Source organism: Psammomys obesus, unplaced genomic scaffold (assembly GCF_907164565.1).
Source record: "Psammomys obesus unplaced genomic scaffold, mPsaObe1.curated_primary_1811, whole genome shotgun sequence".
Taxonomy (NCBI): Eukaryota; Metazoa; Chordata; class Mammalia; order Rodentia; family Muridae; genus Psammomys; species Psammomys obesus.
In genome coordinates this window covers 42649702-42663872 of record NW_026592118.1, presented here as the reverse complement: position 1 = coordinate 42663872, position 14171 = coordinate 42649702, and the positions used below count along the sequence as shown (strand labels likewise).

General features: G+C 40.0%; 1 protein-coding gene across 4 annotated transcripts in view; it reads right to left on the bottom strand.

The window, feature by feature from the left end:
* Positions 1-14171, bottom strand: part of St7 (suppression of tumorigenicity 7) — a 235577-nt gene that overhangs the window by 14054 nt on the left and 207352 nt on the right. For all 4 annotated transcript variants that reach the window (XM_055612719.1, XM_055612717.1, XM_055612716.1 and 1 more), the window contains one exon: positions 5442-5592. In XM_055612719.1, the coding sequence (XP_055468694.1) occupies positions 5442-5592 (151 nt within the window). The remainder of the gene's footprint in view (positions 1-5441; positions 5593-14171) is intronic.

Below are 14171 nucleotides of genomic sequence, written 5' to 3'. Positions count from 1 at the left end.
CTGCTTATGTACATATATGTATAAAACATGTACGTGGGAAAAATGTATGTGTACACACACAAATGCTTCTTACAAAGCATTTTCACCTTGATATCTGCAAATATAAAGCAAAGGAAATATTCAATAAATGTTTGCTCAATAAAATATATGTAATCAGGGAGATAGACTTTCTCTCTAAGAACTTAAGGAAAATCAAACAAGATTACAGGAACTTGCCTGTTGCTCTATTCTAGAGACTGAAGCAGGATGACCAGGGTAGCCTGAAGCCTGCAAGTTTGAGGCTAGACTTCGAAGCACAGAAAGATCTTGACTCTTAGGAAAACCCCAAAACATTAGGCACTCCAAATTATGGTTTGTTACCAAAACACACCAAATTTAAAATCAGGCTGGGTTGCTATCATGTCATATCTGGAGGCTGGCTGTCAGTATGTCAGTTCTAACCAGGGTCTTTACCCAATCACTGCTTTCTCCCAAAGTATAAAATTTATCCCTAGATCTGTTCGGGGCAGGGGTCGGGGTTAGTTAAAAGTACAAACGGTACCAGCCTTATGGAGGAAAGGTTTGGCTAAAGGAAATGCCCTAAGAACCACATCTTACAGTGCAGCACATTTGCCATTAGGTTCAAAGAGAATAAATTAGAATTATAATCTCATCCTATACTTCAACAATGGGCCATTTTCCCCTCTCAATGGAAACACTCTGCTTCACTCCCCCTAAAAAACACCACCTTCAAATCTTATACATTATTTAGTGGATTCTTGGAGGTGGGGCTCCAAAAAGAAAATAAAGAGTTCTATTTGGATGAGTAGAAAAACACAGACCCAAAAAAGAAAAAAAAAAAAAAACTAAGTGGTTTACCCCATGGCATAATCATCTTCTGATGTATAGAACAAGAAAATTAAAGTGCACAGTTGTGGTCAACAAACAACCTTGCTTTCTAAAATTCTGCCAAAACAGAGCCTTGGACAGAGCAAGGTCGGAGGGAGATGCAAGGCATCAGCATTGGGTGTAGGTAAAGTGGGAGATTTGTCATTGAAAACAGAGCGCATAAAATGTGTTCCCGCTACAAAGTCGGTTGAAATGAAACCTTTCTTTCAAGCATCTTTGATTTTTGTATTCTGCTCATATGTGCGTGGGGATAACCAGAGCCAGCGGTGCTTAAAACATAATTCCGGTAAGGTGGCAGCTGTGCAATAGTCCAAGAAACATATAAAGTCTTAAAGTTGAAACTCTTCCCCTTTCTTAATTATCTGGACTTTGAGGACCATATTGTGTAATTTGGGGGGCTGGGACAGTGATGAATCAAACATTCTGGAAACCTTTGAAATGCTGATGTATTTCTGGTTGAGGATTCAAGGATGTATTTTCCCCCTTTAACTACCATATGCTTCAGACACAATCTCTGTTATGTATCAGCCAGACTCTCAAGTTCATAAAAAGAAGGGAGGCAGCCTAAGTGATGGAAACCCACTTAATTCTACAGAATGACCAGTTCTCTACCATGACAAATCTAGTGAAAGAGGAAAAAACACCTTTTTTATTTCTAGCTCCTAATCAAGAAGCAAGCTTGTTTTGTTTTTAAAGATTTCTAAAATACAACAGTTTTAACATGAAACCTGGTAAGATCAGGCTCTGTTATCTTCTCTCATGAGTTCTCTTCCTAATAAAATTGAGAAGTTGGGTGGAGTTATGGGATGGCCTTATATTTCAGAATGAAGAAAATTAATGACTCAGAAGAAACTCTGAATTTTGAGGCTGGAGATGTCAAAAGGCGCCACCACGCGGCATACAGGGGGAAATGCAGCCTCTCTGGATCAAGCAGTTGGGGAGAGCCTGCCATCATCTTAAGAGGATGGGCCTCAGCAGCCTGAAGGTCACCAACATGGGGCAGTCAGGGCAGGACATTGCATTTCATTACGGGTTTACAGTTTCCAAAGTTAGGTGAGCAGATACCACTGTCAGTAGCTGAGCCAAAATTCTCATCCAAGTCCTCTGATTTAAAACAGAGATGGCCCAGTGTTACGGGTAAGCACTGCTCTTCCAGGGGACCTGAGTTGGTTCTCAGCGCCCACACTGGGTAGCTTGTTGGCAACCCCCCCCACTACCTCAGATCTAGGGGAGTCAATCAACTACTCTGGCCTCTGTGTGCACTTCATGTGCACATACCCCACAATAAAAATAAATCCTTACGACACAGAACTGTGAATCTCTAACTTAAAAGTCACAGATCTGGAAGAAATGTCAAAAGATTGCAAACAAATGCTTGAAAATTGAGTGGTAATTCTTTTTTCTAAATTGCATGGAGGACCTATTTTTTTTTTTTAAAGAATAGCTGAAAAACAATTATCATGAAAGACTTTTTCTCTAAATATGTGTACATGAGTACGTTAGTATACAGTCATGATTTTATACACATCTAATGATTATTGAAAACACATGAAAGTTGTACAAACTTTGAGGAGTACCAATATCGAGAACAAAATGGAACGCCCATAACTCAGCAGCAGCAACTGAAGTTAGGTGCATTCGTTTCAGTTTCTTTCTTTTTTGTTATACATATGTATTGTTTACTGTCTTGTTTCTATTGAGATTTTAGATCAATATTAAATAACTAGCAAATTTAATTTTATCCAGGATGAGCAACTTTCTAAATTATAAACGTACCAACTATAATACACTATACCCTAGCTCATATGTAGTTATGTAAATCCAAATTGTGACCTTCTAAGCAAATGTTTCAAAGATAACTAGTCTTTTGCCCTTGATCTATTTACTGCAGAGGAATGAATCCTTGCATTGCCTCCTGACTGTGGGAAGAGTGGCACAAACCACCAGCCACTCGCCTCCCTGCCTCTTCCCCTGGAGAAAGGAGGCGGCAAGCGAACAGACGCCAATGCAAGGCCACTGGGCATCAGCAGAGTGTGAAAGCTCTCCTCAAGCTCTGGGAATTCAGATTGCCTTGTGCATTTAGCGCACAGCGCGTACATGCACACCTTTCTGTTCTAAAGCTGACTCGCGTGACTCTTTCTAGACACTGAATGGCACTGCAGATGATTTGGGCTGGGGTCACAGCTATATGATATTTACAGGAAACGTTTATCGTAAGTATCAAATATCCAGTTGATATTTTCTATAGGTATCTGGTTTCCTTTCCTTACTATTTTAAGAAAATTTGAACACAGGGGTCTTTCCAGAGACTCATACTCCAACCAAGTACCAGGCATGGAGATAACCTAGAACCCCTGCTCAGATGTAGCCCATGGCAGTTCAGTGTCCAAGTGGGTTCCATAGTAATGGGAAGAGGGACTGCCTCTGACATAATCTGATTGGCCTGCTCTTTGATCACTTCCCCCTGAGGGGGGAGCAGCCTTACCAGGCTACAGAAGATGACAATGCAGCCACTTCTGATGAGAACTGATAGATTAAGATCAGAAGGAAGGAGAGGGGGACCTCCCCTATTAATGGACTTGGAAAGGGGCATGCGTGAAGAAGGGGAAGGGAAGGTGGGATTAGGAGGGGAGGGGGAGGAGGGAGGGGTTTATGGGGGGATACAAAGTGAACAAAGTGTAATTAATAAAAAAATAAAAATTTTAAAAATAAAAAAAGAAATTCACCCCCTTAATCTCAATAATGTATTCTGTTCATGTAGCTTGAGGTAGACCCTCAATACTCCTACTCTGCTTGAGTTGGCAGTTTGCTAACCTCACTTCATGGTTCTGTCTCATGATCCTTCCCAGTTGGTTCAGAGAAACTCCATGCTGCTAGCTGATGACTACCTTCCCAACATTTCTAATTATCCTTTAAAAGGTTTTATTTATTTATTTTTGTTATTGTTATGTCACTCCTAATCCCGGCATTTGCCATTCTCTGCTTTGTGCCATTTTGCATCCTTTGCAATGGGTTGGACCTTATCAAGCAGGTCCAACTGATGAGTTTCCACTATCACTCACAGGAGCCAACCTATAAGGTATGATTTTAGCTGCTAAACTGCTTAGTTTATTTAGCCTTTGACACTAGATGTGATGTCTTATGTCTCATATTTAATTCTCTTTCATGTTTAATTAATATTTTCTTTGTCCTTTTATCAAACATTATAAGCAATGACCAGCCCAAGTTGGGGAAGATTGTGCACAGGCACACAGTCTCTTGAGGGAGTCTAATGACCCGGACACCTGGCTAAATTATTATATTTAGCAGGCAGAGGGAGAAGCATTGGCAAGTCAATATCTTTCAAGTTATAAGCAGAAAATTACACAAAGAAAGCTTTTTAATTATCTGAGAAAATTTTCAAAGCAACTGAACAGAAAATTCCCAACCACCTTTGAAACTCATCTCTGTCAACTTACTCCCAACCCTGCATCACTTCCTGAACCAAGCTAGGTTCTTCCTGGCTCACAAAGGGACAGGAAGGAACAGAAGCTTATCAAAGTGAAAATGGAAGCAGAGAAGATAAAGAACAAGAAGGATTAAAAAGACTTGTTTGTGAGCCTGATCAAGGGAAGGGTAAACTAGAAAAAAACTACCAGAGACTCCAATATTTTTGGTTTTGATTTTCCAAAGACAAAAAATGCTTTAAGTTATGCTTGTTTTACTTAAAATGGCGTTAGCAGTGTTTCAATGCACATGTTGTCCAAAAACATAGTATTGTACATAGTATTCTTTTTCCTTAATTTACAATCTCCTCACAACCCAACATGCCATTTCTTCACCCACTAGTCTTGCTTCTACTAATGTCCTGGTTTTCAGGGCTTGTTCACCTATGACCTGACTCCTACAGTTACCCTTGGTGTTTTACCCACAGATCTCTACCTTCTGAAATCACCAGAAAGCTGGCCCAGGCAGCCTTTTGCTCCTCCTTGAGCAGAAGATCAAGAAGTACATGCCACCTGCCACTAGAGCCTGCTTTCCTTACACAAAATGATGGTGACTGTAGAGAGCATGCCAGGGCTTTCTTACAGGTGTTTATTATTCACAGGGATGCCACACCTCCAATAAGACACTCTCACAATGGGCACAACTGTTGTTTTGAAACACATCTAGAGTGCTTTTGTAGGTGTTGGATAACTGTGTCTCTCATCCACCTCTACAACTGAGGCCATATGACATGACAAGCAGAGTCCAGAACAAGGCTTTAATCCTAAGACAAAGGTTACCATGATGTGAAGGGGCTACACAGATCTCCACAAAGGGTTTTCCAGGTGGTAAAATATTCCCCTAGAGTACCCAGATTCGCTTATCTCTTATATGTTTCTAATCTATCCATGGGACCCTATCTCTGGGGATCTGAAGCATTAAGTAAATAAATGCCCTGATGAGAGGACATCACTGTAAACAAAAAAAAACAGAACTGCAAATTCTCATTGTTCATCATGAACTGGTATGGCCTAAATAGTTCTAGCACTCTATGTTCTTAAAGAATGTATAAAGAAAAAATTACTTACTGCCTTCCCATGTACAATGCAAGAGATTCAAAGCTCCTTCTACCCTCTTCCAGTGTGCAAGATGAAAGAATGCATATGCTATTGCTTCACTGTCTCCTCTCTTCAGGATGTGCTCTGGTGGGAGGATTAAGCTTTTCATTTCTAGTAGATACTGAAATTTAAAAAGCAGGAGACAGATGTGTTAATATACAGTGATTATGAATTCAACACTGAAATAGATTGATTTCCCTAAAACATCATTCACAAACATTTCATCAAACTTGCAAACTTACAGCTACATTTGAAGGCAATTACTAAAACACCCAGTAATATTCAGACTTTGTTGACAGTTGATTAGCTTTGTACTAGTTTCCTTCCATGAAGACCAAAGACTTGTAACCTGACATACTCTAATCAAAGAAATAAATATAGGCTCAAACAGCAAAAGGGAAAATGGAGAAGACACAATAATTTGGTGTAATTTTATAACCACAATGAAAATACATAAAACAGACATATAAAATCAAACAGTTATATGACTAAACCACCAACACTAAAAAGACTTGACATGAGTAGCACTACCCATATCTTTTTTCTATACAGATATATGAAGAAGGATTTTGCTTTGTGAAAAAGACTACTGACAGATACTCAGATACTCAATGAAAGGTATCAGCTTGTATGTAGGAAGATCCAAGAGAGAACAAAATACAGACTACAAACTGCAAGGATCTTTTAGATCTTTCCTACAAATGGATGGGATGAGAGTTTACATCTCTCTTTCTTATTCAATGCAAGTGAACTAAGGGTACAGGGAAAGAACAGGTGTCCCTTTCCTGGGGAATAGGGAGGTCTAAGTTTCCATTTCTATTCCTTTGTACTTCCTATAGGACAGAGAGGCGGGCAACCTTAGAACAGTTCCCCAGCACTACATTCTTCACTCTCTTCCTTCTATAATCCATCCCCAAACATGTCAGGTGCACACATCGCTACCACCACCACTCTACGCTACCGCCATCACTACTATCATGGACGACAAACAGTAGACATTACAGTGATGTGTTTAATTTCCACGGCATGAAAGTAAGTTTAAATAATTTTTAATGTAAAAAAGACCTGCCTGGTTTCTTTCTGTCAATGGAATTTGTGAAGGAGCAAAGTGTAGCAGAGTCCTCATATGTACGATGAAGGCCGAGACACAGCTATTGCTGTTTCATTGTCCTGTATGCCCACAGAAGGTCTTTATCATTGTGATGTTTTAACATGAATCCCCACAGAACTTTGGGTCACTTGCTTTTTGTGATCCTACAAGCAACAGATTACTTCCTACATTTTGTCTTAAAATAGTGTAGGACAACCAGCACTATAGTTAAAATAAAAACATAATTAAGTAAACTATAATATAAATACAAAAGGTGTACTTTGTGCTCAGGGATAGCTGGTTATACTCTTATGATTCTGTTACCTTAATAGATTCCATTATGAGTTACATAATGCTAGCAATAGTCTTTTTATCTTTTTTTATTAAATTTTTATTTTTATATTAATTACACCTTATTCACTTAATATCCCAACTGTAGACTCCTCTCTCCTTCCCTCCCAATCCCACCTGCCCTCTCTCATCTCCTCCTATGTCCCTCTCCAAGTCCATGGATAGGGGAGGTCCTCCTCCCCTTCCATCTGACCCTAGCTTATCCAGTCTCATCAGAACTAGCTGCATTGTCCTCCTCTGTGGCCTGGCAAGGCTATTCCCCCATCAGGGGGAAGCGGTCAAAGAGCTAGGCACTGAGTTCATGTCAGAGACAGTCCCTGTTCCCTTTATTAAGGTACCCACTTGGTTACTGAGCTGCCATGGGCTACATCTGAGCAGGGGTTCTATGTTATATCCATGAATGATCCTTGGTTGGAGTATCAGTCTCAAGTAAGACCCCTGTGCCCAGATATTTTGGTTCTATTGCTCTGCTTGTGGAGATCCTGTCTCCTCCAAGTCTTACTATCTCCCCCTTCTTTCATAAGATTCCCTACACTCTGCCCAAAGTTTGGTTATGAGTCTCAGTATCTGCTTTGATACAATGCTGGGTAGAGTCTTTCAGAGGCCCTCTGTGGCAGGCTCCTGTCCTGCTTCCTGTTTTCTCCTTCTTCCAATGTCCATCCCATTTGTCTTTCTGAGTGAGGATTCATCATCTTACCCAGGGTCCTCCTTCTAGCTCAGCTTCTTTAGGTGTATAGATTGTAGGTTTATCCTTATTCAGCTATACCACTCCTAGGCATATATCCAAAAGATGCTCAAGTACACAACAAGGACATTTGTTCAACCATGTTTGTAGCAGCTTTATTCATAATAGCCAGAATCTGGAAACAACCCAGGTGTCCCTCAATGGATGAATGGATACAGAAATTGTGGTACATTTACACAATGGAATCCTACTCAGCAATTAAAAACAAGGAAATCATGAAATTTGTAGGCAAATGGTGGGAACTAAAAAAGATCATCCTGAGTGAGGTATCCCAGAAGCAGAAAGATACACACGGTATATACTCACATATAAGTGGATACTAGACATATAATATAGCAATAGTCTTACAAGTCTCCAAGGCTACAAATCATCAGAAAGATCTAGAACTCACACAGTGGTATGGACTATATAGTTTTAGCATCAAAAAGCATAAGAAGACCATTTTGTTACCATCAGTACTCTTAAGCAAAATTCATGAGGAGCAAATCTTATCTAATGACAGCTTCAGGATAGATCTGAACATTTTAGTAATTATGCAAAAATCCCCTGCCAATTAGTCAACTTCAAAAATTAAGAAGATGCTTTATGAATTTTGAAGCAAACTAAATATAAATAAACTGTTTTAATCAACCCAGGTAGAGTGAAAAAAAATCTCTCAGGTGGTAGAATCAGAGGGTGGCTGAGAGAAAGGTGCAAACTACTTTTTTTATTTCTATGAAAACCTCCTAAAACTTCTTCACTACACATTTTCTCTTGGGCTAAAGGACCTTCAGCAATAGGGGACTTAATAAATGGAAGTGGGTAGTCCCCTATTTGTGGGTCAAAAGCAGACAGGATACACAGCAGAGAAAACCTGGGTGGAAGTTCAGAAAATTACCTACTGCCCTGTCAACTGTCCTATGTGGTGATTATGTAGTTATTTTCATTAATATTAAGCAACATAAAAGTTCAGTTCAGTTCTGCTATCCATATTTCAAGTCATCAAGTGCTTCATGTAATGACTATTGGAAATTTTAAAGAACATTCATATTATTATATAATATTCTTTTGGACAGAACTGCTATAGGCAGGGGCTTCCAGTCTGCAAATAACTAGACCAATTTTTAGATGGAATTGATGTTTAGCACTGTTATCTAGGCTAAGAGCCTGTGGCTAGAGAGGTGATAGCCCTAGGGGAGACCCTACTACTATTATTCTTCTGAAAGGATAAACTGTTAAATTGACTCATGATGACTTATCCTGAAAGCAATAAATAAATGCATCTATCAGCCCACAACAACCTTCTTTTATCAGTAATATTAACCTTCAGAAAGACTCACAATTGCTCAACATTCAGAGGATAAGAGACTGCAGAGTTCTCAGACCTAAATGTGTTATCTACATCATACCTCCTCCTAAGGCAGAGTATCATCAAAGAAAGGGCAGCAGAAGGATTATAGAGCCAGAGGTAATTCTACTACAATGAAACAATGTCTTCAGGACATAACAGGGCAGTTGGACACATAAACTCACAACAGTTGTTAGTGCACAAGACCAGCACAAGATCAAATAAACAAACAAACAAATCCCAACATTGAAGTGGGAGGTGCTCATAAAGTCTCACCCCTAGCTATGGAACTACTGGAGATTGATGGTGGATGAAGGAGAGTTAGTTTTCCCTTGCTCCTGAGAGGCTATCCATGCTTCAGTAGATGGCCCTTGAGCCATATACATACTGTCAGCACTGAGTAGATTCAGTGGGAGACAAAGTAAGAAAAAACAATAACAAAACAAAACTAAGACATGATACCAGGAGAAGATAATTGTGGGAGGAGGTGAGCAAGGAATTGAAGCAGAGGAAATGGGTGTGACTTTGATTAAATGACATTGTATATAACTCAGTGAACATGGAGAAGCTGAGCTGATGCCCTCCTCAAGCCTACACACCTACTGTCTGGTGTTCATAGTACTAGAAGGCACTTTGCACACTATCCAGAGATAAAGGTAAACACTAACCCAGAAAACACTAATTTTTTTGATACACATGTAATTGTAGCACAAAAATTGTTGGCACAACCAACCACTCTCTGATGGGATTTAAGGCACACTTCACAAGATGGAACCCATGCCCGACACTGCTCTGGGTGGTTACAATCCAGAGGCTAGATAGGCCATGGACCTATAGGAATATCAAATACTACTGTTTTGCTAAAGGAACATAGCAATAAAATGACTCCTATTTCTCCAACCAAGGACCATGTATGGATATAACCTAGAACCTTGGATGTAGCCCATGGTAGCTCAGTATCCAAGTGGGTACCCTGGTAAGGGGAACAGGGACTATTTCTGACATAAACTCAATGGCGGGCGCTTTGACCTCCCTGCTTCCTGAGGGAGGAGCAGCCCTGCTGGGCCACAGAGGAGGACTTTGCAGCCAGTCCTGAAGATACCTGAAAAACCAGGGTCAGATGAAAGGGGAGAAGGTCCTCCCCAAGCAGTGGACTTGGAAAGGGGCAGGGAGGAGATGAGGAAGGGAGGGTGGGATTGGGAGGGAATGAGGAAGCAGGATACAGCTGGGATACAGAGTTAATAAACTGTAACTAATATTTAAAAATTTTTTAAAAAGACAAAAAAAGACTCCTAAAGACATTCTTCTGTCTTCATAGATCAGTGGTCTGCTCAGCCATTATCAGAGAAGCTTCCTCCAGAAGCAGATGGAAACAAATAAACCCACAGCTGGACAACGTGCAGAGAGTGAAAAACCTTGGAACACTCAGTCATAAACGGTATGTCTCCATCAAGTCCCTCTCTTTGGGGCTCTGGAAACTTTGCCAAAGAGAAGGTGGAAGGATTGCAAGAGCCAGTAGGGACAGAAAACAAGGCCTTCTAGACACAACAGAGCTGATGCACACTGAACAAGCGAGGCTGTGGCAGCATGCACGGGTGTAAGTCAGACGGGGCCCCGTGCTAGGATGCTCAAGTGGACGCAAGCTCCTGTCCTTAATCCAGGTTTTTGTAGCACAGTTTTACTGGGTGTTAGAAACCACAGTTAAAGGCAGGCCCCGTGCTCACGTGGCTGACACGAAACAAATTCGGTGTTATTTTAGGAGGGTTCTTGTCTTATAATGCCTTATCTGGGCATATTTTGACCTTATAGATATTTTGCTTATATATGATGGTTTCCAATTTTGTGATTTTTTTTTAAATGAGATTTCTGTGTGTGTGAGAGTGTGTGTGTGTGTCTGCATCTGAATGTGTTTCCTATGCTTTTTCTTTGGCTCTTTTTCTCCTGCTTGTTTTGTCCTATTTTGTTTTGCAATTCATGTTCTAACAAGAGGGATAAAAATATGGTGTGGATTTGAGTGGGTACAAAGGTGGGAAGAATCTTCTTTTTAATTTTAATTTTTATATTAATTACAGTTTATTCACTTTGTATCCCAGCTGTAGCCCCTCCCTCCCAATATCACCCTCCTTCCCTCATCTCCTCCCATGCCCCTCTCTAAGTCCACTGATAGAGGAGGTCCTTCTCCCTCTCCATCAGACCCTAGCCTATCAGGTCTCATCAGGACTGGTTACATTGTCTTCCTCTGTGGCCTGGTAATCTTGAAGAGTTGGGAGAGGAGAAATCAGGATCAGAATACATTGTATGAAAAAAATCTTATACTACAAATATACTAAAAATATTATACTACAAAGCACACTGTGTACATGCACAAAATTTCCAAACAATAAGAAAAAATCTACAGATAACCATGGTAGGAGCATATGCTCATTGAAAATGAGCACACATTACAATAAAACCATAAGTAAAATAAAACAAGATTTTATTTAAAAGCACTGCTGACCACCAGGACATCTACGTCCTGTGTGCTTGAGAGATAATAGTGAATGTGAGCGAGACAGAGAGCTCACTCATTTGGCAAGCGGAGTAGAATGCGCACGTGTGCCTTCAAGGACATCATCCCTAGTCCAAAACGTAGGTTGTGAGGTGACACTTTGCTCCCCTCTAAGCTCCCTCTATCTTGATGTGTGGATATGTTCAGCATGCCCACAACACCTTGCTTACAGGTGTCCCTTTCTCAGCTCAATTACAAAATCCGCAATAACATGAACTTTGTTGTCTCCGTCTTACTTTCTCCTACTACTCCCTTTAAAGCACCTTGCTCATATATATGCTAAGTTCAACTCAAACCTTACTTCCCAAGAACACTCTCAAAGTGAGCACTCCTGATCTAGTCAGACTCATTCACCAAGGAGACTTAGCTTTGCCTTCCCACTGTACCTATTTTATGCCAGGAAGAGGTTATGTCTATAAAGGAGATTTATACTCCTTTATAGTTCCAAATAGAATGTTGGCTGTAACCAACTGATGAAGGCTAATAACAACAATGTGCTATGTTTTGGGCCAAGCTTAAAATGGCTGGCAATATCAGGTCTCAACATGTGCAACATTTAAATTAGAAAGGCATGGAACAACATTTCACATCCTACTTGTCAAGAGAAAAATAAATGGAAGAGGGCAGATCCCTATCCACAAGTATGCAGAAATCAATTAGGCTAACTGTACTTTGCAAATCAGAGAACACGCTCTGCCTGTCTGTATTAGCGACTTGGCTTCTATTAGCTAAGTCAGCATTCTGTGCTATCTTGCCTGCATCCTACCTCTAACTTCCTTCCCAGACTCTCAACCACACTACTTGAAGAGCAGAGCTTCTAAAGGTTTCGGAAGCAACTTTTCAAAGTCAATTTCTGTCAGAATTGTGTTCCTTATGCCCGATACATTAACATATAAGGTCAGAGCATACACAGAAAAATAGAGGGTTCTGGTCTGTAAGTGAATGGGGCTTGCTCCTTCCTGCAGGCATGGAGAAGAGGTTGGCTCATTTGTGAGGGAAGCTATCAAAAAACTACTCCAAGTGACTGACTGCCAAAATTTTCCTTGTCAAAGGTATAAAACCCTACAAACTTGAGAAAATATGACTCCCAAAGTGTCCTTCACATAGATATTAAATGCAAAGGAATTAATTTGTTTAAATTTTTGGAATGTTTAATACCAACAATACCATTAATTATATGAAAACAATCAGCAAAATAGAGGAATAAATAAAATATGTCAGAACAGTGTGATTAAAGTAAAGCACATTTACATAACAGCTGTCAAGTTTGTCTTCAAAGCCCAACAGTAGAATGAATATTTATTAGCATCATGCTATATTCTTAAATGGAAAAAATCAGAATGTCATATTATATATAGCATATTACTTTGTTAATAAAAATGTATGTTTGGACATTAAAGGTATTGGAAGAAGACAGGTAAAAGTTAAGAGAAGCTAAATATTTATTATTTTGAGAGATTAATTTCTTCTGTGTTAGAATTTCTAGATTTTCTGTAATAAATGGTATTATTTTTCATTATGTATACATATGGACCGGCAGTTAAGAGCACTTGCTGTTCTTGCAGGGGACCTCAGTTTGCCTCTCAGAGCGCACACTGTGGCTCACAACCACCTGGAACTAAAGGTCCAGAAGGACTGATGCCCTTCTTTGCTCTGTGCCAGCTTCTGCTACACAAATGCTGCACACAACAGATGCAGCCAAACACACATTAAATACATTAAATAACTAATACATGAATCAAACTGAAGAACAGAGGAGTTTAAGGGGAAAAGGGGAAGGGTAGAAATTATGTAAATATTGTATACTCGTATGTTAAATCCTCCCAAAATAAAATAAAATAGACATTCAGCTTAAAAACAAAAACTACTGACATTTAGAATAGAAGGAACATATGCTGAAGTTCATTGCTGACTGCTCTTGGACTCAGTAACACATGTAATAGGGTAAAATATCACAAGTCACTGCGGCTCATTCAGCTAGCACTGCCATGTAGAGGGTGTCCTTCCCAGTGATCCCCTGTTGCCTCCTCCTGCCTGCCACCTGCCATTATGAACTACTGTTTGGAATCCTGCCCTATCATATTACTATGACCTTGGATATGTTATCTGATTTCTCTGCTCTTCAGTTTATTCATCTGTAAAACCTAAGCAGCAAAAGCATGTTATCGGTATCTGTCTTAAGGTTTTATTACTGTGAAGAGACACCATGATCATGGCAACTCTTATAAAGGAAAACATTTAATTTGGCCTGGCTTACAGTTCAGAGGTTTAGTCCATTATTATCATGCTGGGAAGCATGGTGGCATGCAGACAAGACACGGTCCTAAAGAAGGAGCTGAGGGCTCTACATCTTGAGCTACAAGAAGCAGAAGGAGACTGTGCCGCACTGGGCATAGCTTGAACACATGAGACTTCCAAGTCCATCCCCACAGAGGCACGCTTCCTCCAACAAGGCCACACCTACTCCAACAAGGCCACACCTACTCCAACAAGGCCACACCTCCTAATATCACTCCCTATGGCCAAAAATTCAAACACATGAATTTATAGAGGCCATTCCTACTCAAACACCACAGTGTTTAGAAACGACATATGATAATATGAAAAGCAGTTACAAAATAACAAGGAATAAGTACCTG